Source organism: Acinonyx jubatus, chromosome A3, assembly GCF_027475565.1.
Source record: "Acinonyx jubatus isolate Ajub_Pintada_27869175 chromosome A3, VMU_Ajub_asm_v1.0, whole genome shotgun sequence".
Taxonomy (NCBI): domain Eukaryota; kingdom Metazoa; phylum Chordata; class Mammalia; order Carnivora; family Felidae; genus Acinonyx; species Acinonyx jubatus.
The window spans coordinates 3,790,338-3,815,304 of record NC_069388.1 but is presented as its reverse complement, the minus strand read 5'-3'; the positions used below and the strand labels follow the sequence as shown (position 1 = coordinate 3,815,304).

Below are 24,967 nucleotides of genomic sequence, written 5' to 3'. Positions count from 1 at the left end.
CCCCAGTTTTGCTTGTCAGTGTCACCCTAGCACGTGGCACAGAGCAGATGGGGGTCTTAGTTTGGGTTTATTGCAAGGTGACCCTGGGACGTGGGTCTGAGAGCAAGTAACTCCTAAGAAAGCGGTCCGAGGAGGGGCCGAAAGCGGAAGTCACGTCGGGAAGAGGAAGAGGCCGAGTCGGGTGGCCTCGGGCAGGGCTGTGCAGGGAGCCACTGCCCCCGATCCCACAGGGGACCCTGGAGCGCGCGCAGCTCCTCAGATTTGTCTCTAACGGAGGCGAGGGGACGGCGCTTTACTCGTGTCAAGTCACCGGCTCAGGCCGGCCGGGCCGTGTCCACCCCCAGCACTGCCCGCTCCTTCACAGGGACACCGGGAGGGCCCGAGGTCGCGGCCTCGGGACGGTGGGGACCCGGGGAGAGCCTGCCCTGGGCTCAGGACACACCCAGGGTCCTGCCCACGTCCTCCTGGTCGTGCTTGGATGAATGGGGCTGCCACCTAGTTCCGAATTTGCGGTTTCTGCGGTGCTCTGACGCGGGAGAAGGTCTGCGATGGTCAGCGGACGCGGAGTTTCAGATTCCCACGGCCGGGGCGCTTTGAAATTCGTGATCCTTCACAATTTTTAATTTAGGGTCATTGCCAGGTTTGCGTGAGACTTTATGCTTTTATGGCTCTTTCACATCTGCGTGAGTCGCAGTCCTGACGCACGTGTGGGTTATCGTTGGGCACCCCGGCCTCCTTCCTTCTGGACCCCAGAGTCCTGATGCCGCGAAGGGCGGGGTTGACACGCAGAGGCCAGGCCGGGAGGCGCGGCGGCATCAAGTGCACAGGGAGCCTGCTCGGCTTGGTGTTGACCTGCCGCGGCCGGAACAATCGCGCGCTTCGTTCTCCGGGACGTCGGTCTTGTCCGCGCTGGGTCAGGCCACCGCTCGAGGCGCAGGTGCGTGGAAGAATGGAGGGCTGTCTGCTCTTTGTTCTACTGGAAACCACCGCTCTTTTTGGTGGGCTTTATGGCTCTGACTCTGGCTTTGTGACTCGACAGAGGGCTCCACTGGGTCAGGACATAGTGTCTGTTCAAATTGAGGTAACATTACCTAAATTTAACATTTGAAATCCCGAAATTTAGCATTTTGACTCCTTAAAGGGTATGATGGTGTGGCCTGAAGTACATTCACATTGTGGCGCAACCCCTAATTCTAGAACTTTCTTGTCACCGAAACAGAAACTCTGCCCCTCAGCAGCCGCTCCCATCCTTCCACCCCTCCCCCGCCCCCGGCCCAGCCCTGGCGACCACTAATCCACGTTTGTCCGCTCTGGCCTTTTCGTGTAAGTGGACAGACACGTCTTTGTGCCTGCTTCTCTCTCTCAGCATCACGTCCTGGGGGCCCATCCACGTCGTGGCGCGTGTCAGTGCGTCGTTCTTTTGGGCGTGTGATACGGCGCAGCCGTGTGGGAAACGGGCTGGCCCGTGAAACAGGGCACAGGGGCGCCTGGGTGGCTCAGTCGGTTAAGCATCTGACTTCAGCTCAGGTCAGGATCTCCCAGTTCATGGGTTCGAGCCCCGCATTGGTCTGCACTGACCGTACGCAGCCTGCTTGGGATTCTGTCTCCCTCTCTGCCCCACAGGCACTCTTTCTTTCTCTCTCTTCCAGAATAAAGAAAAAAAAAAAACACAAAACAAAACCTGGAACAGAAGACCAGGAATCCCCCTCCTAGGTGTATACCCCAAAAGCACTAGAAATAGGTCTTCAAGCGAGCACTGGTCCACGAGTATTCCCAAAGCGCTGTGATGGACCGACAAGCAAAATATACAACGAGGTAGTCCTTTTCTTTAGTGTTTATCGCATCAGGTGTTGTCACTTTGGCAGGAATCGTACTGCGTCCAGAGACAGTCCTCTCCTTGGCACAGGGCCGCCAGCCTCACTCTCCGTCACGGCGCCCCTTCCGCTCATCGGCTCCTTGCCTGATTCCTTCCAGAATGTCTCTCAGGAACCTGCTGGGGCCGAGCCTGCAAGGCCTGTCGCAGTGGGGAGAGTCTGAGGGAGAACACGCCAGAGGAGCAGGGCCCACGGAGCCAAGGACAGAGGACGCGCTGGCACTGGGAACCCAGGGACAAGAAGAGGTGGCCTGCGGAGGAGGGAGGAGGGAGGAGGGAGGGATGGGCCCCTCCAGGAGCTGCCAAGTGTGGGGCTCAGGGGGTGGGAAGAGCCCCCGGCGGCTGGAGCTGCTGGTGAGGGAGAGGCCAGGGCTGAGGAACAAAGTGGGATTTTATTCTGATGCCCGTGGAAGCCCCTGGAGCAGATTAAGCGGGGTGAGGTGGGGGGAAGGGATCGTCGCATGACATGACCGGGGTCAGACGTTGCAGGCAACTGGGAGCCGCGAGGGGGGCCGGGCCCGGGGTGCATGAGCAGAAGACAGTGCAGGTCAACGTCTTAGTTGTCCGTTCTGCTGTTGCCACCCATTTCCCCTAGACCTTGGGTCTGGGAGGGCAGGGCTGGGTCTCGGGCCCAGAGCGGTGCTCAGGAAGGAGCACTTGAGTGTGAGTCCGTCAGTCCAGTGTGTAGTGTGGCGGGGCGTGGACAGAGCTGGCTGCCGCGTGAGAGCGGCTCCCGGGGGCCCCGCAGCGGTGGAGAGCAGTGACTGGGGCCAGGGTTAGCCCTGCGGCCATCAGCTGGGGCTGGCCCTGCCTGGGGGACCCCCGGGGGCTGTCTCCCAGCAGCCAGAGACTCTGGGCATGCTCCGAGGAGGCAGGTGTCACCGGCTCTTGCCTGTTCCCAGAAGGTGTGCACTGTGCAGACTTGCTGGGTCGCTGAGCCGTCTCGGCCCCGCTGTCACTTCTGTGATGGCACCAGGGGAGCCGGGGCCGAGACAGGGCCTGTGGTGAAGCTAGGAGCCAGGGGGACAGCAAAGTGCAGGTGCTCAGGCAGGGCGGCCTTTGCTCTCAGGGGAGGGTCTCGGGGGCAGCGTCACATCAACCCCTGAGGGGCCAGAAGGAGGCGGCGTGGGGCCAGAAAGTGTGGCTAAAAAGCATCAAGTTCAGAAAGAGCTCAACTTGGTAAAGCCTGAGAAATGTCTGATGGTGTAGGATTATAAACTTCAGCTACGCCTGCACTAGGTCCCTGGGTAGGGACAGCTGGTTCTCAACTGCTTGCTGAGCCCTCACTGAACCCTCCTGAGCCCTGTGTTTGGGCCTGAGCAGGGGGCGGTTACATGGGACACACTTGGTCCCTGCTCTCCTGATCACATAGCCGAGAAGGACATTCAGTTCACGGACAGGCAAATCAAGAGCTAATTCTAAATTATACTGAAATTATACTAAATTATGGTGAAAAACCCATAACAGGTGGGTATGGAGGATGGGACCGTGAGGTACGCGTAGGAGTTCATCAGGGAAGAGTGTTGCCTCCAGAAGGATTGGCATGGGGGCGGCCCTGTGTCAGGAGAAATTGAGCGGGAAGCAGAGGGAGATAGTGGAGGGAAGCAGGGGGCATGGGTGGAGAACAGCTTAAAGAAGCAGTCACCTGGGGGCACCTGGGTGGCTCAAAGGACTCTCGATTTCGGCTCAGGTCATGACCTCACGGTTTCATGAATTCAAGCCCCGCCTCGGGCTCTGTGCTGACTGCGCGTGGAACCTGCTTGGGATTCTCTCTCTCTGCCCCTCTCCCGCTCTCTTTCTCACTCTCTAAATAAATAAATAAATAAATAAAAGAAAGTAGAAGGATTGGGGTACAGTTGGGGTCTTGTGTTTCACCAGAAAAGTCACAGTGACATTAAGCAGGAAAGTAATGCGAGACCCTGCTGGGGGGGGGGGGGGGGCGGGGGGGGGGCAGGCTTAAGCGGATGCTGGGAAACCAGTCTGAGGCTAGAGTTGGAGGTGGGTAGTGACACTGGCTGGACCCTAGGGGTCAGCAGCGAGAGTGAAGGTAAGGGATCCTGAGCCAAAGCCATTCCTTCCCGCCTTCTTTCTTCTCCCGGCGTCCAGTGGGACTTTTCCCCGAAGACGTTTCCGAAGGGACCACCTAAGGCAGGGGTCAGCTCCCAGAGCACATGCGCCTTCCACTGGTGTTTATAAATCAAGCTTGATGAAAGCGTATCCGCACCTATTATTTAGGTATCGTGGATGGCTCTCATGCAGCGGCCCGGTAGTTGCCACAGAGATTGTCTGGCCCTTTACGGAAAGCATTGGCCCATCCCTGACCCGCGCGGCATGAACGTGGGACCCACTTTCAAGATGCAAATCTGTTGGCTCAGACTCTTCCCAGCCTTTACATGTGTGTAATTCCTCTCAGAAATGCTAAAAGCATGCGTATTTCTAAAAATTAACATTTGTCCATAAGCTCTGACTGGCATGTAAGAGCCTCATGTCACACTTTAGCGTGGAAAGTCTGGGCTGGGGCTTGGGCTTTGAAGGCAGTGGGGAATATTATCTCCATTTATAGTGCGATGCTGACGTCTCTCGGTGCGCTGTTTTACGGTTTATCCTTTCTCTGAAATACGCGTTTTTCTCCCCTCTGTAGAAGAAGATCTTTAGGCGGCTGTCTCTAAAAGCAGCTTTTCGTCTTTGCAAAGCCCGTGGGCTTCTTGCTGAGCAATTTCTGCAGGAGTTTGCCGACGTGCAAGTGCAGACCAACCTACTAAGCGCGATGCCGACAATACCGGTGTCCGAGACGCCAAAGGTGGCTTCCGGGTCCCCCCTTTCACCGTCCCCAACTCCACGGCCCTCGTGGTCTAATTCCTCGTTGCAAACCCCACGCAGCCTTTTCAGACCCACCTGATTTGCAGATTTGAGCTGATTTTCACTTGGAGAACCGGCCATATGTCTGGCAGACGTCAGCGACCATTGGCAGGATCACGGGGTTGATGCTAAACAGATGGTTTCTCTCGTCCCGTGCGCTGGTTTTCCCACCAGACGTGCGAGGCAGAAAGAAACCACTTTGAGGAGGCCTTGGTTTCTGCACTGGCGTCGGGGCATAGATGGTACCCACTGTCCCGTCTTTGTTTTCTCCTCACCATTGCTGTGCGGGGGCCCCGGGCAGCTACATGGCTCAGAGCCGTGGGAAGTTTCAAAGCCCAGCTTCTGCAAAGGTCTTAGAGAATCCTGTTATCTTTGGAACACACATATTAGGGATAAGACTTTTATATTCCAAAAATAAATTGTCGTGAACACTTCCTAGCAGGAATACATTAAAAAAATTTTTTTAATGTTTCTTTTTGAGAGAGAAAGCGAAGAGAGAGAGAGAGAGAGAGAGAGAGAGAGAGAATGAACGGGGGAGGGTCAGAGAGAGAGGGAGACACAGAATCCGAAGCAGGCTCCAGGCTCCGAGCCATCGGCACAGAGCCCGATGCGGGGCTCGAACTCACAGACCGCGGGATCATGACCTGAGCCGAAGTGGGACGCTCAACCGACTGAGCCCCCCGGGCTCCCCCTGCAGGAATATGTTTAAACTGCTTCATCTCACGTCTCCTGCTAGAAGCCTGTTGTTGCCCCAGCCTGTGTGTGGTTATGGTTATGGCTGTCTGGGCCACGAGGTGTAAATAGGGGTTGCCTGATCTGTCTGTTTAGGAAGAGCTGGTGAAACGTCCGTATACGGTTGCTTACTGCAGGACTTCTCAGAGCCTTCACTGTGATCATTCGCGGCAGCCCTTCAGGGAGGGCTTCTAGTGTAGGCAGCGTTTTCCCATCCGTCTTTATCCGTAGAGCATCTCCCAAGCTAGGGTTCCATGGAACATGCTTTGGGAAACACTGGTGTCGCCCCAGTGCGAGCTCTACATCCAAAAGCCTGGGCTCCTATGCCAGCCCTGCCACTTACCGGCTGTGTGACTCCATACGTGGGTCCTGTCCCCTCAGCCTCCTCTTCTCAAATGGCAAATGGAGCTGGAAACGTAGCCCCTGCCTCCTGGGGTCGTTTGCTTGGAGTGAATGTGCCAGTGAATTTGGCGGCTGCCCTCGGCCTTCTAAACCGTGTTCTCCTACGATGAAGCGTCCGTTCGATCCGCAGGGTCCCGGGGCTCGTGTTCACTCCGACGCCTCTCCAGGGTCTCCTGTTGCCTTCCCTGTGTTTCTTGGGCGCCTCGGCTGACGGGCAGGGCCGAGAAAGCCTCCGTCTGTGTCAAGGGCTGCTTGTGGCGGCCGCCGGGGGAGGGGACGGGCCAGCCTGAAGCCTGGAAGTTGCTTAGGGATTGTAATTATCTCCTGCCGTCCAGGGGCGCAGAGGTGACTCCGGGTCGCTGTTAGTAACCAGTGACCTGCATTTGGATTCCACTTCAGTTTTTCTACCGCAGGATCAATGTCTCTCATTCATTCATTTATTCACTCAGTCCATCATTCATTTATCCCACACACCGGGTGCCGTGCTGGGCGCCTGAGGAGGAGTGGGAGCCTGCTCTTGGGGTCCTCGTGGCCTTTACTGGTGAGGCTGCGGTTATCTGCACGGGGGCTGTAAGGGACCACAGGTTCTGATGGACAGGCTCGCAGAGCAGCAGGAAAATCCCGCAGAAGTCCTGGGAATAGAGCCATCGGCCCTTAGAAGTTCTTCTCCCCTTTAAGTAAATTCACCCTTCTTCCTGCATCCCTGCCCTCTCCCTCCCCACCCCAGCGACCTGTCCCCGCCTCCACTCCCGGCCACGGTTACGTGGAGTGGACCACGTAGGTGTTCGGCTCTGGGCCCTGGTTCTGTCCGTATTGATCAGTGCTCCCCGGATATCCTGCTCTAAGGTCGTCACTCAAGAATTTTCCAGGAATGGGGACAGTCAAACCACAGTCCTTGTACATCTGGGAGACTTAAAATCCATTTTGAAAATCTGGGTTTGGAGGTTCAGACGCGTCCTGGTGGTGGTTCAATTAAAACACCGAGAACTTCCTTCGTAGACAGCTGTCCGGGCACATCTTTCGTGGCCTGGCCACAAGCCGTGGGTCTTTCGATGCTGAGTGCCACAGTTTTGCTCCACGCTGCTTTGATGCTTAGGTCTGCTCCAGCCCTGGCTTTCGCCCCTCATCCCCGACAGTGCTGTCTTCACCTGCTCCATGTGATCTAGCGAGGGGGTTAGGATGAGGGCTCTTGGAGCGGACATCCTGACTTGTAAGCATCCTGTCACCTTAGCTGTGTGACCTGGGAAAGTTATCTCACACCTTTGTGCCTCCGGCTTCCTCCTTGTCACACGGGGGATGAAAAGACTGACCTGCCTGCTGAGGTCTTTTTTTTTTTTTTTTAAGTTTATTTATTTATTTGGAGAGAGAGAAACAGAGAGAATGAGAGAGCACATGAGCAGGGGAGGGCAGAGGGAGAGGGAGAGAGAGAATCCTGAGCAGACTCCCCACTGTCAGCACAGAGCCCAGCATGGGACTCAAACTCACAAACTGCAAGATCACGACCTGAGCTGAAATCAAGACTCAGACACTCAACCAGCTGAGCCACCCAAGCGCCTCCGCCTTCTAGGGTCTTGATGGGAACGAAAGGAGCTGATTCGTGTTCGGTGCTCAGGACGGGGCTTGTCGCACAACACAGCAAGCGCTCTGTAGATGTGCTGTTGCTGGAACAGACCTGGGTGTTCCTGATCCTTCCCTGTGCACCAATGCCCCAGGTGGAGGGCTCTCCCGGCTCTGATGAGGGCTCTCACTCAGCAACATCTCTGGATCCCTCCCTCCTTTCTGTGCCGGCCTGCGACCCTCATGCTGCCTGTCCCCTCTCAGAGAGCCTCCCTGCCTGCAGCCTGGCTCCCTGCAGCCATCATCCACACGGCACTCGGTGAGGCCCCTTCACAGCGCTGGTCCTCTGTGCCTCCCCTGCCCTCCCCATTCCAGAAACCCCGAGCTCCAGGATGAAGGCTCTCAGATTCGAGTGCCCAGACCCATGCTGGCAAATTGGTAACACCAAAGACGACACAGTTTTATTCATTTATGTATATTTTTAAATGTTTATTTTTGAGAGAGAGAGCAAGCGGGGGAGGGGCAGAGCGGGGGGGGGGGGGGGGGGGGCGGGGCGGACAGAGGACCTGAAGCGGGTTCCACACTGTCAGCCCAGAGCCTGACGCAGGGCTGGAACCCACCAACCGTGAGATCATGACCTGAGCCGAAGTCGGACACTCAACTGACTGGGCCACCCAGGCGCCCCCGTGTTGTTTCTTATTCACTTATCAATATACTTTTAATTAAAAGGGTCCTCTCTTACCGTGAGGTTATTTTCTGCCTATTATTTATGGTCGGTGGTGGTGATAATACATGACAGTCTCGTGCAGGTGTATTTGCGTGTGTGTGCATGTGTGTGTGTTGGTCGTTAATCGGCAGTGTAGGAAGTTGGCATCTCTGAGCACGTCTGTCTCCCACGTGGAAGTTTTACGGGGCTTCTGGACCTCCCAGATGAGGACGCCAGACCTTGCTTTTCTGCCTCATCTCCCGTCGCCCAAATACCACGTCCTGTCGTGCTTTGATGGATTCGCACCCTTTACTCAGCTCCTCAACCTCCAAGGCCGCAATCAAGTATCACCCGCCCCCCAGCAGCCTTCTCAGAGCCCGCCTCCCTCCATGCAGAGCAGCTCTGGCCCCGGGCGGGCCTGCTGCCTGAGTTTGGGAATGAATGAATGCATGAAGCAAGCGGAAAGCGGTCTTCCGATTTTGGCTGATAGAGAGGGCGTCTGTCTGTCTTCCCTGCGAGGCCAGCCACTCAGCTTGTGGGGGTCATCAGCGAGTGGGGGTCCCCTCCGGGGTGTGTTTTGGGGAGAGGCCAAGTGCTAGAAGAGGGAGACAGGTCATTCGATGGAAGATGGGGAAGCAGAAATGCCCGGGGTCACTAAGGAGTGGACTCTGGAGTCCGATGGACGGGGGTCGGATCCAGGCGCCAGAGTCACAGGCCGAGCAGGTGTTCATTTGAGTACCTCCCGTGTAAAGATGCCAGGGGCCCACGGTGAACGAGACAGCCACAGCTCCTGTTCTCATGGACAGGACTTCGTTTGTCCAGGTGAGAAAGACAGATGGCAATTGTAAACAGTACGTCCCGGGAGGATGTCCGAGAGCTATTGGAGCGAGGGTGGAGGGGATGTCATGAAGGAAGGGGCTGGCCCTGGGCCAGGCATGAAAATGAGCCCGTAAGCTCAGTGAGCTCAGTCATGGTGGCCTTCCCGGCCTTGTCCTAGAGTGGTACCTCAACGTAGGTCTGTGGGATCCATCGGTGGGGGAGGGAGGCAGGGTTGGGGACCAGGAGAGGGCTGGAGTGTTGGGGGGGGCGGAGCTGTCTCGTGTCAGCAGGCCGGGCCACCTGCCCCATCCATCATTTGGGAACCCGGGACGCCTCCCGCCTGCCCTGTGGATGCCAGTTTTACTTCCTCACGCAGATGTGGGGAAACATGTTTCATTAATTAACTGCTAATGCTTCACAGGTGGCAGAGGTGGCCCGGGAACAGCCCCGCTGTGTCATTCGGAGGCTGGAGGGATGTGCTAATGTGTCTGCACCCCCGGGAATGCCCCCGGTGGGGGAAGGGGGCTCCCCAGCAGCCCGAGAGAGACACTGGGTGAACTCACGGGCTGGAGGTAGAGGGAGGAGGGCAGGGGCGCCAACTGCCCTCCCCCCTCCCCCCCCCCCCCCCGGGACACACACATGCGGGAACACAGCCACTCCTGCATACACACGTGTCCCCGTGCACACCCACCCTTGGTGTGCCCAGGAGGACACACACCCGCCTCTTGCTCACACAGACCCCCAGGCACATAGTCGGGGAGAGTCGTGCCCTCTCTGTCCTCGAGGTGCTTGTGATCCCTTCGCTGGAGGGTACAGCGTCTGTTCTGACGTTTCTGTCCTTGCGCCTGGTCCTGGGCTGAGCCCCGCAGGGGGGGGAGGCGGAGGAGGGAGGGGGTGCTGGGGGTGCAGCCCTCAGCCTTCCGGAGCCTGCTGCCCTGGGCTTTTGCTCCCCGATGACAGCAGGTCTCCGAGGCGTTGCTCAGACGAACGTGTCTGTCCTGGTCGAGCGAGGCGGATAGTTGCTACATGGACAAATCAGATCTTTTTTTTTTTAATATGAAATTTATTGTCAAATTGGCTTCCATACAACTCCCAGTGCTCATCGCAACAGGTGCCCTCCTCGATGCCCAGCACCCACCCTCCCCTCCCCCCTACCCCCCATCAGCCCTCAGTTTATTCTGTTTTTAATGAGATGAAGATCCCTCAATGGCTCCCTGCTGAATTTCGAGTCAAGTTCGAGCCCTTGGGGCCCCTGCCCTTTCTGTGCTCCAGGCTGTGCGTGAGGACCCTGTGTGTCAGAGGGGCGTTGGGAACCCCGGTACCTGCTCCAGCCACTAGGGGCAGAGGTGGGGGGGGGCAGGGAGTCCAGGGACTCACACGATGATGGTGGGGAGGACGGAGAGGGTGGGGAGGAAGGCGATGGCGAGGAGGGAGACTCTGCCCCTCGGCCCACCTTCCATGGGTTCAAGCAAGCCATGTGGCCGAGCCCCGGGCAGGGATTTGGGAAGTCCCGTGCCCTCGGTTCCCCAGCGAGGCCAGGGCAGGCGTGAGGGTGCAGGGAGGGGTGGTGCCAGCACGCCCTGCCCCGTTAGTGAGTGACAGAGCCAGGATGTGAACCCCAGATGCCTGGTTGTAGCACCTGCTTTCTTAACAACTGCACCCTACTGCCTCCCATAGCATGCTGCGTGCCGTGAATGTCGCCGCGCAGGGATGACGACTGTGAATAGGGGGCGGAGATGAGTGGGTGGCCACCAGGAGCAGCTCTGGGGAGCTACACAGACGTGGTGATCAATCTGCACTTTGTGCTACAGGAGAAGGGGAAGGGCAGGGAGCGTGCGGAACGGCGATGTGATCAGTTATATTTGTGAGGGCGGGGATCGCGGGGAGACCGGCTGGAAGGCCTTGTGGGGCATGCGGGGGAGCCGCCGGCGGCCGGTGGCCTGGACCAGGGTCACAGGTTCTACTTTGCGCTGCTCTGTTTTTGCTTTGGCTGCTAGGAAGCTCGGAGCCGTGTGTGTGCCCTCCTCTGGATTTCCGCACTCATCGTGTGGGGCATGTGTGTTTCTGTGACGCCACCTTTTGTGGAGTGGTGACAATGGTCCATTGTCCCTCTGCACATCTCTGGGGATCTTCATTTTCACACCAGCCCAAGGCCTGGGGAGACCTGGCCAGTTCTCTTCCGCAGGACAGTGGCTCTCCTTGTGCCGTGTGGCTCTGACCCACACGCTTGAATCTGGCGCCCATAGGCAGGAGAGGATGGTAAGACACAGTAAGCTGCTTCTGGGAGGAGAAGGGCCTGTCTGCATCCCGCGGCTGGAGCACGGTGCTGGGGAGATGGTGGGGGGGGGGATCCGCGACAGGTGCCCTGGGGCTTCCTTGGCTCCCCCGCCCCCCACCGGGCCCTTGCTGGGTGTCGGGTACTGGGGGCAAGCTCGAGCAAGCTCGTCTCTCAACAAGACACCCCTAAGCTTGTTCTTCCACATGCGGGCTGCTTTGTAGACCACCGGGGACAGTCTCCGGTGTGTAGTTAGCGCTCAATTAATAACAGCCAGAGAGAGCGGCCGCGCAACCTGGGTGGCTGGGACAGTCCTGCTTTGTGCCTTCTGCTGGTGTCTTACCCATTTGTGTCCTGCTCCGGGAGATAAATTCACACAGTCACCGTAGAGGCAGCTTCCAGATACGAGAGGGGTCCGGGCTCAGGCCCCGCAGGGTCATGCCCGACCTCCGGCGTTTTCTCGCTCTGTGGGTCCACCAGATGACTCACTGCTCTGAGCCTCAGTGTGCTCATCTGTAAAATGGATATGATAGGAGTCCTGTATCTCATAGATTTACTGTGAGGGTAAAGTTAGTTGGTACCTGGCCAGGAACAAGCAGTGACTTTTACTCCAGGATAATTCTTTTGTTCCTCATATAATAGAAATTACTGTGAAAATTTCTACCAGAACTGGCATGGTCTTAGACACCAGAGTGTCTATATGGTCTTAAAACGTAGTTAATATCATTCTACATGGATTGTAACATACTCTCAATCAACTGTGTGTTATATATGTTTACCTAAGTTTCCAGCCTCTGGGGCCACCCTGCATTTTCCTTTGAATGCTGGATGTCAGGGACGATCATTATCTTTATTTTACACGTGTGGAAACTGAGGCTCGGAGGGGCTGGGTGCCGTGAGCCCTGGCTGGCTGCTCCTAGCCCAGGCGGCTCGTCTTTGGGGCGTCCATCACCTGGGGCGCCAGGCCAGGTCTGGCCCCTCTGGTGGCCTCCCACTGAGGACCCTCCCGATACCCCCTCACTCCAGCCCTGCTCATCCAGCATATTTGGGCCCTTCTGGGGCTTCTTATCTCTTTATAAACTCAGGCTCCCAGCCCCTGCTTGTGCATCGCAGTGAGGTGAATTAACCCACTGGCTGTGGGACTAAATGTGTTCTGGGTGGCACGTGTGTGTGCGTGTGTGTGTGTGCACGTGGGGTGTCCTGGCCAGGGTCCAGGCACCGGTGCCGGCAGCCATGCTGGGTGGGGAGCACTGGCTGGTCTGTGAACCCCCACCCGAGTGACACTGAGAGGTTAAAACTCAGCACACCCAGGGCCTCGTCACTGCCCTGTCACAGGAGGGGTTTGGGGCATCTTGAGGTTTTCCCCCATCCTCCCGGGCACCGGCCTGAGCTCTGGTCTGAGCTGTGCCCGTGGGACAGGGGTCCGGGCGGGCAGTGGAGACAGCAGCCGTCTGGCTCACGTGACTCTGCACTTTGACCGTCTTGTCCGCTGCACTGTTTTCCGTTCTCACCGATCTTTTTCCTTAAACAATGAATACATCGTGAACTGCAGAGCGGCCTGTGGAGAAGCATGTGTCTTTCTCTTCCCGGGCCCCACAGTAGCAAGTGTCCCCCGTTGCTCGAGGACCCCACGGACGTTTACTCTGCACGTGCCAGCATGCTAGGGGCGCAGGCCAGCCCCGGGCTTTGGAGAATCACCGGTGGCCCCGTGGGTGAGGGGAGCCACGCGGGATTGGTGATCACCCGGCCCCTCCTTGGTGTGCTCCCCTTGCAGATGAGATGGACCCAGCCCCCCCAGCGCGCTCCGAGTATCTGGTCTCAGGGACCCGAACCCCCCCCGTGAGGAGGAACAGCAAACTGGCCACCCTGGGCAGGATCTTCAAGCCCTGGAAATGGAGGAAGAAGAAAAACGAAAAACTGAAGCAGACCACATCCGGTGAGCATGGGGGACAGGGAGCCGGTGCCACTGTCCCCGAGCTTCTCGATGCTGATGTTGTCTCCCCCTCCCCCACGGTGGGCGGGCTCCCACAGCAGGGGCTGCTCCGCCTTTGGGTCCCTTCCTTCCTCTGGCACAGGCCCCACCCACCCGGCTGGGGGGCGGGGCCAGCACCGGGCACACCTGCAGCCCACTGCCCGCCCAGACCCACGGGGCACACGGGTGGGTGGGACCTTGTTCATGCGCACCTGGGGGTCCCTGCGGGGCAGGGAGGCCAGCTGGTGACGGCAGTCCTTGCCGACCACACTGCAGTAGCACGCGCCCAGCCCCCACACCCGGACCCACACTTCGGGGGGCCTGCCGTCCCTAGGAGCCCCCCAGGTGATTCAGAGGGCCAGGGCCCTCATCTCGGCCCCAATTCCCGCAGGCTCCTCCTCTTGCTGGAAGCCAGGGCCGCCGGCTCCAGGGCTCCTAAGCTCTTCCCGAGGAGGGTGCCCACAGGGGCAGTGCCCCCCCAATGCCCTCCCACCACCGGGTCCAGAAGCCCCCTTCCGTCACTCACCTGCGGCCCCATCCTCACACCCTGCCGGTCCCAGCTCGGTGGGAAGTTGGGTCGTGGCGGTTGGACCGTTGCCCCTGCCCCCTCGAAATCCACGCCAGGAGCTATGGCCACGAGACAACCACGCGGACACACGTGGTGACAGCCATACAGCAGGCCGTGATAGCGAGCAGTGACCAGCCAGACACTCAGAGCACCCCCGTCACCCACGTTACCGTGACCCCGCCCATCTCAGGGAGGGCAAGCGGTCCCGCGGCCAAGGTCTGGTTCTCGAGTGAGAGGCTGTCCTTGGTGAAGGGGAGGGGGGCCGGTGCCGTGAGAAGCAAACCCCATGGGCCTCGCGCTGAGCTGTGCACCTGTGAGCTACGGCTGGAAACAATTAGTGAGGGAGACGCGCATGTGGAATTAGTCTAGGCCTTGGGGACCAGCCTGGTAAGTGCCCGTCTCGGGCTGCTGTCTCTGACGGTCCCCAGGGGCCCTGTCTCCTTCCCAGCCCTGAAGCCGTGCGGCGTGCAGAGACAGGGCTACCCCAACAGGTCTTTCCCTCACACCTGTTACACGTTTTACAAATTATTTTTAACCCCCTGAGAAGCTGATTGACCCGTTCTCCTTGTCCACAAGGGCAGCACATCAGTGTTACTGCAGGAATCTCAAACACCTCCTGTGTGCCAGGGCCAGAGTAGATGGGGGACCCAGGCCCTGTGCACTTAGGGCTCTCTGCCCAGCGGGGAGTGGGGCGACAGACCAGTGAGCATGCGTGCAAGCATGCGAGACGTCACGGCTCCTGTGGGGCCCCAGGGGAGCTGAGCAGGTGCTGGGGAGGAGTGCGGAGGGGGTGGGGTGGGTGGGCAGATCTGAGAAGGCTCGGGTGAGGAGGCACCGTTGAACTGAGATGTGATTGGCCCCTTGAGAAAAGCAGGGCAAAGCATTGCAGCAGAGGGAACAGTTCACGCAAAGGCATGGAGTTGGGGAAGGCACCAGGGCCCAGAGCAGGGTGGCCTCCGTGACCTGGGGAGCCCCTGATGCTCTCTGGGCCGTGGGATTGGAGGGTTGAGCCGTGCAGGCCCCCTCGGCACTGTGCTGCCACTGAGTGGCCTGGAGGTTCATCAGGATGCTGTGGGGTCCCTGTAGATGCATGGAAGGTCTCCAGGTTAATACCTGCAGGATCCCCACCTGGAGGCCCTTTATCAGGCATCTGGCCATCTCAGGAGCAGGACTGCATTTCGTTTACTTATTCCAGACCATTCTTCCCCGCAAAGTGTGGGATGGTAGTTATTTCAGCTTTTCAAAAACGCCATTTCACAAGCACTGTTGGTTAACGTGAGAGGAAGTCAATCTGAAGGTGATTTCAAGACACTAACGAAGCCGGCAGTGGTTTGGGCGGGGCGGGAGGGGCAGCGTCATGGGGACGGCTCCCAGAGGCTGCAGTTGGGGAAGTGGCCCCGAGCCGGCACCTGCTGTGGGGGGCTGGCTCGGTGATAGGGGCGGCCCCCTGAGACGGGACAGCAAACCCTCGCAGCTGCCTCTTTGGGGTGTTGGGAGGGCTCAGGAGTCAGAGCAGACAATGTCCTGTGTGTGAGCCGGGCCCCCGTGAGCATGACCCGAGCTGGCTGGCTGGCTGACCACGTGGCTCTTTGGACCTCCACCCCTGTTCTGCGCACCCCTGTCTGTGAGGCTGGACAGCAGCCCCTCTACTCACACCTCCCAAAGTCAGAGTTCAGTGTCTCAGTTTCGTGCATACTTCTGGCCCCCGGACATTGGATTGGAAATTGGACTAAAAAAGGAAATTATGCTCCCTTTGCCGGAAAACATCTTCCTGCTGGTATGTTTGGCTTTTCCCTGTCCGTCTGCAGCTGTCGGTGTGAGCGCCCTGAGGGAGGCCGGCCCGGACATTCCAGCACAGCCTGGGCTTCCCAGACCCCTACCTCCCAGTCCCTCTGGTTCTGGGTCATTCCACGGCCCCAGGTGTAGATGCTTCTCATCCAGCTTCCCCAGCGCTGCCTCCAGGCGGAGGCCATGCCTGTCTGGCTCCCCCATGCCTTTACAACATAGGTGCTCAGTTAATGCTTTATTAGTTCTAAGCATTTGAGCAGCTCTGTTATCCCTGCCGGCTGGCTCCCACTCGAGCCCTGGAGGGAGGGGGGCTGAATTGTTTCTGCTTCCCAGGGACACCCCAGCGCGTGCTCAGTAGATATTTTTGGCTGAGTAACTTCCTCGTCCTTACCTGTTTGTCCTCTGGTGCCAGTCTTTAAGCTCCGAGGGGAGAGGCCGGCTCCGGTCTGTGCTCCCCGCTGCAGCCCTCACCGGGCAGAGTGCTGGCACACACAGGTGACCCATAGGCCCTCTGGGATCAGGCTTAGTAGCCAGCAATTTGCATCTTTCAAAGAAGGGGGTCCAAGGAATTGCATGGGGTCGTATTTGGAAATTGAGTTCTAACTGTAGGCAGATAGTTTTCTGGACAGATGAAGAAAAGGAGACTGGCAAGCAGAGTGAGCCCCCGGCCTCGCGAGTAGGGGTGAGTGGGAGCTGGCACCCTGGCCGGGCCCCACCCCCATCCTCCCTCCCTGTCTGGCAACTTCTCTGGAAGCTTTAAAACCCGGGGTTTTCTCGGAGGAACTTCTGGGAAGGCAGTGGTCACAAAAGACCATGTTCTGACCAGAGCTCTAGAGTCACCAGGGTGTCTGGAAACATAACAGGACCCACAGAAAAGCGCCCCCGGGTGTTGGGGGTGGAGGGAGGGTGCGGTCCTGGGCCGGTAAGTTGGGGAGCCTTTGGCGGAGGGTAGGCATGTGCAGGAGTCAGCGTAGGGAAGCATTAGCCGAGGCGTTGCTTTGCAGATGAATCACAGAAATCATTGCCTTGAACAGTGCGCTCAATGTGCTCCCCTCCGCCGTGCGTACGTGCAACGCTCATCAGGCTGTGTAGTAAGAAAGTTTGGAAGTCCCCAACGGCGCTCCCCGCCCGGTGGCCCCCAGCCCCGTGGTCTTGCCCGTGACTCACCGGCCTATTTGTATGTTGTGCAGCACTGGAGAAGAAGATGGCTGGCAGGCAAGGTCGGGAGGAGCTCATCAAGAAGGGTCTCCTGGAGATGATGGAGCGGGGTAAGTGGGGCCGCCACGGTGGCAGGGGCTGGGCCAGGGCGCCCGGCAAAGGTCAAGGGCGGAACGGTGATCCGGGAAGCCGGGTATCGGGATACAGGAGCTGGACCCGAAGGAGGCCATTCACCATCGGGTCCCTCCATGAGGTTACGGGGCCACCTCTGCAAGCGGCCCGGAGCTAACGCCTGTGGGGCCACGTCCGGCGGCTTCCTGCCCTAGCTGGGCCCGGGCCAGGCCGCTGCCAGGTCCTGGTTCCCCACGAAGTGGCAGGATTGGCTTTTGTTGACGTCATTGTTCCTGATGCGGGCAAGTTGTTTTTACTCGCACGGCCGTCTAGTACCCTTGCTGGTCCTTGTGACGTGTGGACGGCTTTCTGGGTGCTGAGCGTCCTCACCCTCACCCCTTCACAGCACCCTCAGCCCCCCGGGAGCGCTCGGATGCTGCTCACACTGTGCCCTGGAGGCCTCGCCACTGTGATGTCTGCGTGGCCACCTCTGTGTCTTTGAGAAACACCACCTGTTGTGGCTCGCGGGTCATTCGTAACGTTCGTGGCCTCCCCGCCTCATCCTGCTCTCTGGGTGATGACGAGGCACGGGACTCAGGGCCCGATGCACACCTTTTGTGGGTCCTCCTCCTCTGGGACTCTGGTGTCCCCCCCACCTCACCGCCGCTGGGAGCTCTCTCTCGAGCCGGACCAAGCTCTTGCCTCCTGACTGAAGGGTCCTGGCCTCCCTGAGCCAGTTCCCAGAGGGTGTGAGGGCACGTGGCGCCCCTACCCCCTTCCTGTCCTAGATCTCACTAGTGTGTTTGTCGTTTGGCCCAGGAATCAGGGCCGGGAAGGGACCTCGCGAAGTCAGGGCATCCGGATGTATACCAGGCTCCGCCCCCGTCCTGCCTGTCTGCTCTCAAACCCCCTGTGGTCTTTGTCCTCATGTCTCTTCTTCAGCTTCAAAGAGTGAAGTATTTTGGGTTTTAATTTTATTTATTTATTTTGAGAGAGAGAGAGGGAGAGAGAGAATCCCAAGCAGGCTCTGTGCTGTCAGCTCAGAGCTCGATGCGGGGCTTGGTCCGACAAACCGAGAGATCATGACCTGAGCTGAGATCGAGAGTCGGACGCTGAACCGACCGAGCCACCCAGGTGCATACAGAGTGAAGTATTTTGAGGTCGCCGTCTTCCTGGGAAACCAACACAGCAGATGGCTCACGACTGATGATCTAACTTGCGTGTAAGAGGAGAGCTCGGTACCCAGTCCTTCAGGGTTCGGATGCTGAACGTTCCGACTCTCGGGTTTGGGGGGATGTCATTGCTGATAGGAACCTGGACTGTGTTAGTCTGGATGGGACAAAACAGCTCCAAATCCTGCATTTTGAGCATGTTTCCAGCCAACCTTCCTTTGGACCTTGGGGAAGGGGGATGGGAAATGAAAACAGACTTGAGGCTTGTGTATCATCTATCATAGAAAATACTATCGCTGGTGCATGAAAAGTAAGTGGACGGATTTGATTGCTGCCAGGAAAACAGAGGGGTGGGTGCAGAACCGAAGGGGAGTCTTCCAGAAGAGCAGTCTGCCTTTCCTGAGCTCTGAACCTTTGTTAAATGGTTTTGTCTGATGACTGATGGGCCATATGGAGCAGGCGGTGTCTGGCTTTGGCCCCCAGAGTGTCATCTGCCACCACTCCCCCCTTTAGATCACACTTTGTCTCGCCGAGTGATTATGAACCGGGAACCAGGTGGGTCTCACACACGGTCTCCTTCCTCAGGGGTTGAAACTGTGCTCATTAAGTGATGCCACAGGAGATGGTCCCACAGATGCAGGATCACCACGGAGGGGGGTAGGGTGAGCACCCGGAGAACAAGACCCCAGGACCCGACCTGGGCAGGGGGCCACGGGGTCATGTCTGCGGGGGATCCCAGGGCCCCGGGAGAGCAGGCTGGTTCTCAGAGCGAGCTGCGCTGTGCGTTAGCTTCGCCAGGCGCGCTCTTGGATTAAATGCCCTGGGGGCGGGACCCACGTGGCTGGACTTCACGGTACCTCCCCAGCTGCCTCTGGCTTTGGTGCCACCGAGGCTGAGAAACAGGGAGAGCGGGGAAGTGGGACGTATCTTCCAGCCCTGGAGGGCCCGCGGTGGAAGGGAGAAGGTGGGTGAGGGGCAAGCAGGTAGGAAGCGTGGAGGGGGCCCTGGGTCCCACAGAGCCTTGTATCTTCCCTGCACCCCCCCCCCCCCACCCCCGGAAGCTACCGGGTGACAAAGGTACTTCCAAGTGGCCGCAGGAACCCAGGGCAGCACAGGGGCACGGGCTGAGCGGGTCTGCGGTGAGCCTGCCCAGCGTGTCACTGAGGGGGGCATGCTAGGGAAGCAGGGTGCCTCTGGGAGGCGGCCTGGGGCCAGGGGGAGGAGGGGGACGTGCTCCGTGCTCTTGTCATGCTCTTTCCTCCATGTGCTCCAGCTCCTGAGGCTGCAGGGACAGCAGGATCTAGGACGGTGCTTGGCATCAGGCTCCTGGGGCACTTCCTGCCCCACACTGGGGTTTGTGCCAAGCACTTGCTTAGAAAATGCCTTTTCCCACTGGGGGCGGGATCAAGTCCTGGTCAGGCCGTGTGCGCCCCGGATTTGTTCTGGTATTGGGATGGCCGACTGGGTGCTGGGAATCCGTGGGGGGTGCCGAGTGTCCCCTTCCGGCTCTGGGCTCGGAGCTGAGCCTCCTCCCCTCCACTGGCCTCCGCATTGCCTCGGTGTGGGGGTGAGCCCCCACTACGGAGTTCGGAGGAAGGACTCCATGGCCAGCACCTGCTGCCAGCCAGGCTGCTTGTCTGCAGCCGGAGCACCTCCCTGTGGCCAAGCGGTACCCAGGGCTTCATGCCCAGCGGGCGCCTGGGTGGTGGGTGTGGGTGACAGTGACCAAGGGGCGCAGAGAGGCCGCCACGGGCTCGGGTCACAGACCCTGAGAGCTGCCCCAGACCTCACCCGTGCCCTTCTTTGGCCAGGACAAAGCCGCACACGTGCACGGTCTCTGTGTGTGTCACCTGGGGGTTTGCCCACCGCTAGAGCAGTCAGCAGCCTGATGATGTGAGCTGGTCCCCGGGAGGGGACTGCAGGGAAGAGCCCCGGGGTCCCCGGGAGAGGAGCCCGTGTCCCTCCTGGGTGTGTGGTTTTATGAGGCAGTCTGACCCCCCACCCCCCTTGTTCCTGCAAGTCTGCTGATGTGCCGGGTGTGCGCGGGGAGGGGGCAGGTGACCCTTCCCTGCTTTGGCCAGGCTCCGCCGACTCCTGGGTGACTGGCGAGGACCAGCAGCGTCCCCGCCCCTCCGCCGCGTCCTAGCCCACGGGACAGGAGCCTGCACATTTCCCCCCAGTGACTTTGCTCCGTCTTCCTGCGTGCGTCCACTCGGCATTTGCTTCAGTAACTGGAGGAATCTCCCGTTCCAGCACCGGGTGTAAAAAAGATACTTGTGTTCGGTGACCCGAGAGACGCGTGGTTTCCTTCCTCGGGGAGGGGGGGTTGGGCGGCGACGAGTCAGGTGCATCTGGCTGCTACGTGGCGGGAAGGCCGGGCGCGGTGCGTGTGTTTGCGGCATGTTCCTGTCGCCGTGGCCGCTCTGTGTGACACCGGTGGTCCACCGTGTGCCCCTCCACAGCCCCCAGGGGGAGGACGGACATCCGATGGAGAGCAGGCCGGGAGGGAGGGCTGGCTGAACGGCGAGGCACAGGGGACAAGCCACCCACATCTCCTCGCCACCCCCCCCAACGGCGTTTCTAGGCAACGGCCCTGCCAGCAGGGCTATTTTGGGAACTGCCAACTTTTCATTGAACGTGATTATGAACCGGGGCTCTGAGCGCAGCCCAGAAAGGTCCTACAAGTGCGCTGAGCGGGGACGCAGGGGAGGGCCCCTAAGTCCGCGTGTTTGGGGAGGACGAAGCCTTGGCTGAGCTGGCCACGGGCTGCAGGCCTCTGGGCCCCACACGGGCGAGTTCTGGTCACGTGATTGTCGTTGGTGATGACTAGGGGAGGGTCGTGGGTTCAAACAGTGGTCGTCCCTGGCCGCCAGCGGCCTGTCCTTTCGAAGGAGGGGTGTGCCTCTGTAAGCGGCGGGCGGCAGCCTCCCCTCGCGGAGGTGTGCGGTCCGGCCGAGACGGTGCTGTGTCCCCGGCAGGCAGGCCCCTCGGTGCCAGCTGTGCTCTGCGCCCTGCCACCGAGGACCAAGTAAGCTGGCGGCAGAGACCGTCACGACTGCATGTCGAGTCCGTGTAAATCAGCCCTGAGCGGCGTCCGGGAAAGTGTAGTTTTGAGCTTTGTGACATTCAGCTATGCCCACTGGGTCTGTGCCCTTGGCTGGGTCTTTGCCTGCGCCAGGGCGGGTTGGCAGACCATCGCTGCAAGTCTGCAGCAGGTCTGGCCCGGGAGCAGGTTTTGCAAGGCCCTCGGGCTGGGCACGGTTTTTAAACTTAAAGGGTTTTGTGAAAATTAAAAAAGAACGCAGTACCTGCCGTGTGGCCCACAAAATCTAAAATACCAGCCGTCTCCTTTTTTGGAAGAGGCTGCTGGCTCCTCGTCTAGGACCTTTGGTCAGCTGACCTGGCTGCATAGACGAGCCCTTCCCAGCCCCAAATCTCCAGACTTCCGGCTGGCCGGCCTCTCTGCCCTACCCTGGGGAGAGGGCTGTGCAGCCGGTGGGGGGGGGGGGGGGGAGGGGGGCTTGGTGGGCATCAGCTGCGACTCCCGTCCCTTTGGGATCCCACGCCGGGCACCAGGCCCCAGTCCCGGGTGCGGCGAGGATCCTGCCGAGGGAGCCTGTCACCCTCACGTGGGTGCGCGGGCTCCGCCCAGGGGCCGGGCCCTCAGGCTTCCTCGTCAGGCCTCATCAAGGGCAGTAACAATAATTGCAAGCACGTGTCGCGTGCCTGCTCTTGGCCAGGTGTGTGGTGTAGCGGAACTGATTTAATTCCCACGTGGAGGCCGTGAAGCAAGTAGTGATGTTGTTACCCCCGTCTCGGAGGCCAGGAAGCGGATGCCCAGAGGTGTCTGCCGTGGGATGGGAGGCATGGGTAGGGTGGCCTACTTCTTGTCCAACTTTGGGGGTGAAAGGGACGTTGTTGGGGGACATGAGGGCAGCAGGTAGGGAGTGAGACAGGTGGAGGCGGAAGGGGCCTGACTCTGAGACCGACCCCCGCGCCCCTGCCCCCCCGCCACGGGGATGGGAAGCAGCTCTTCCGAGCCAGGCTGACCTCCCCGCCGTGCCGTCTCCCCACGGAGGGACGTGTATGGGTCACACTGCTGCTCTGTGCCGTGGTGACCTCCCTGAGGGGGCCGTGCCGGTGCCCCGTGCATGGGTCGGTGCTCTGTGTCTCAGAAGGGGTGATGGTTATCAGCTGGCTGTGTCCCAGCCCGGACCCGCCCTCTGGTGGCCATGCGACTGGGCCGGTTACGCACCTGGGCACAAAGCCCCTCATTTTCAAAGGCCACACCCTCCCAAGTTCCAGCAGCTGAGCCCCCAAGCAAGGGGAGACACTGGATCCTTGTTTCAGCCCTACTAGGAACCTGGGGTCATTTTTTGAAACAATATTTTTAAGTTTATTTATTTATTTTGAGAGCGAGAGGGAGCATGAGTGGGAGAGCGGCAGACAGAGGGAGAGAGAGAATCCCAAGCAAGCTCAGCGCTGTCAGCATGGAGCCCGACGTGGGGCTTGAACCCATGAACTACCACATCATGACCTGAGCCAAAACCAAGAGTTGGATGCTTAACGGACTGAGCCACTCAGGCACCGTGAGCCTGGGGTTATTTTTTTCTGAGAAGGCCACCTGTCTAGACCGAGGGACTCCCCGCTCTGTGCCCCTAGTCCTGGGCTTGCGGTGCCTTGGAGTGTGAGCCCCCTGCCGGCAAGGACTGACTTGTTCATCCCCACCTCCCTGGGTGGGCCCAGTCCCAGACTCACAGTGGGGGACTGAGAAGGTTTGCATACCAGGGACCTGATTGTGGAATGGTGGGTGCAAACGTGGATTGGTTACCGGTAGCCGTGACAATGTCCTGTGGCAGATGCCTGCAGCACCTCAGGGCATACGGCAGCCAGGGTCTGTTGTCCCGTCTGGGTTGGCCTCTGCTGCCAGGACAGGAGCAGCTCAGGTTTGCACCGTCTGCCTCTCGCCCCGGCCCGCTGGCCCCGCGTGTCCCAGCAGCGAGGGCAGTGGTGCCTTGACTGCAGGAGCCTGCGAGCACTTTTAAAGGCACAGCTGCATCCAACCTGCGGATGCGCTGTTGGTCGAGTGAGCCGCAGGGCGGAGGCCAGCGTGGGAGTGGGGGCGCGCACCACGGAGGTGGGTGGAGGCTTTCCTAGGCTCCCACAGGCAGGCGGTGCACAGAGGCCCTGGGACGGGGGGGGGGGGGGTGGTGAGGCAGTGCTGGGACCCCCTTAAGAAGACCGGATGTGGAGGGGGACTCCGGGGGGTGGCGTGGGGAAGAACTGAAGGGGCACCACAGCAGGGCCTGGGATGGCACGTCTCCCAGGAAGGCACCCCGCGTGAGTGCAAGCGTGTCGGAAGGGAGGCGCGGGCTCTGCTGACCGCCGCGTTTCCTTACAGATGCTGAGAGCAAAGTGTGCAATCCTGACGGGGGTCCCCGAGCGGCACAGAGCGAACCGTCCACCCCCAAGCAGGAGATGCTGACTTCAGAAGAAGCCCAGCCAGGAAGCCCTTTGGCCACCGGGACAGACCAGCCTTCCCTGGACGCACCACTGCCCTCGGACTCCCATTCTGACGATGCAGGTACGGCTGTAACCGTGCGAGGCTGAGCCACTGCCGGGATGGCCGTCGGCTGGGTGGCAGCCGAGGTCCCTGGCCACGGCCTGGACAATAGCTCTGGTAGAATCCTGTCCTTGGAGGCACAGCCATGCTCTGGGCTCCGAGCCCTGCCATACTGTGCCGTGTGCAGTTTAAACTCTGCCGGGGCATTTTTCTCTGGCTCTTCCCAGGACAGTCTCTTGCCACTGGGAACGTCCGAGCAGGAAAATTCTCTCCAGGGGAGCCAGCCGGTGTCCGTAGGGGCATCCTCGTTGACCCCAAGATAGGAGGGCGGGATGGGGTCGAGGGACCTTCCGAGTGGCCCAGATCCTCAGCAGGTGGCTGTGTCCTCCACAGAGCATGACCTCAGTGCCCGGCGCACGGCGCCCGGAGCCGTGTGGTGCATGTGGGGCGTCGGATGCCGTGTTCCTCGCGCAGGGCTGTCCTCGCCACCTCGCCAAAGGGCGTTCTGCATGTGTTGCTTGAAACCTCTTTTCCCAGCTCTCTTAAGTGGGAAGAACAGTAGTTCTCATTCGGTGCCATTTGAAGGTACTGTGCACCCTTCTGAGCCTCCGTGGGGACGGCGGGGGCCGTGGCCGTGGTGGTTTTCACTGACTGGACCAGACAGGGGCCAGCTGTGGGCGAGGTGGGGAGGAAGGGAAGGCAGAGAGGAGGCAAAACACAAGCCCCCCGAAGGAGCCCGTGGTGCTGTGAAGCACCTGCCCCTCTTCTTCTGACCCATTAGCTTTTTTGCAGAAATACTCGGGGGGACCTCCCCGTCAAGCTGGGAACTTCTCCCCTCGTAAAATTACAAGCTATAAGTACGCCAGGCACAGGGTGGGGGTTGGAAGTTGAACCGTCTGCACAAGCGTGGCAGGTTGGAAATCCAGGCCGTGTGGACAGGCCTGCTGGGGCTTCTGTGGCTTTGGAGCCAGGTGGGCATCTGTTCTCTGCTGCCTTCTTCTGCCAAACAAGGCTCACACTGACGCTTTCCACCGGCCGCCCTGGCTGGCACTAGTGGGCACCTGCTGAGAGCCGTGCCCCGCCCTCCCTGGGGGTGGCTGTGCCTCCCCTGTCTTACCCCAGCTTGAAGATGTGATGAGAGTTTGCGGTCTGAAGGGCTGTGACCCTTGGGACAGTCCTGGCCTCTCCTGCGGAGACCCTCTCAGCATATGCCTGTGCCCCGGTGGCCCCAGGCATCAGGCTCGCGTCAAAGTGGTGGTCGGCCTGATCCCGCCTGAGCCCTGCCCCTTGGTGCCCAGCCAGGCTGGGCTGCACCCAGCCCCCTACTGGCGCCTGGCACTTCTTGGCAGGTTCCTTGTGCTGCTCAGCTCTGCCTGCTCCGTCGGCGCCCCTGCTAACCTCCGGCTCTCTCT

The 24,967-nt window shown here is 59.7% G+C and overlaps 1 protein-coding gene across 4 annotated transcripts in view; it reads left to right on the top strand.

Annotated features, from left to right (window-relative positions):
• The window catches only part of PHACTR3 (phosphatase and actin regulator 3), a 214,339-nt gene that overhangs the window by 98,491 nt on the left and 90,881 nt on the right, over positions 1 to 24,967 (top strand). Inside the window, exons 2-4 of one of the 4 annotated variants that reach the window (XM_027046480.2) lie at positions 12,998 to 13,159; positions 16,742 to 16,819; positions 23,394 to 23,576. In XM_027046480.2, coding sequence (XP_026902281.1) covers positions 12,998 to 13,159; positions 16,742 to 16,819; positions 23,394 to 23,576 — 423 coding nt within the window. Of the gene's footprint in view, positions 1 to 12,997; positions 13,160 to 15,254; positions 15,541 to 16,741; positions 16,820 to 23,393; positions 23,577 to 24,967 lie in introns of those variants that run through there. The other 3 variants (XM_027046481.2, XM_027046482.2, XM_027046485.2) reach the window with 3 other exon arrangements.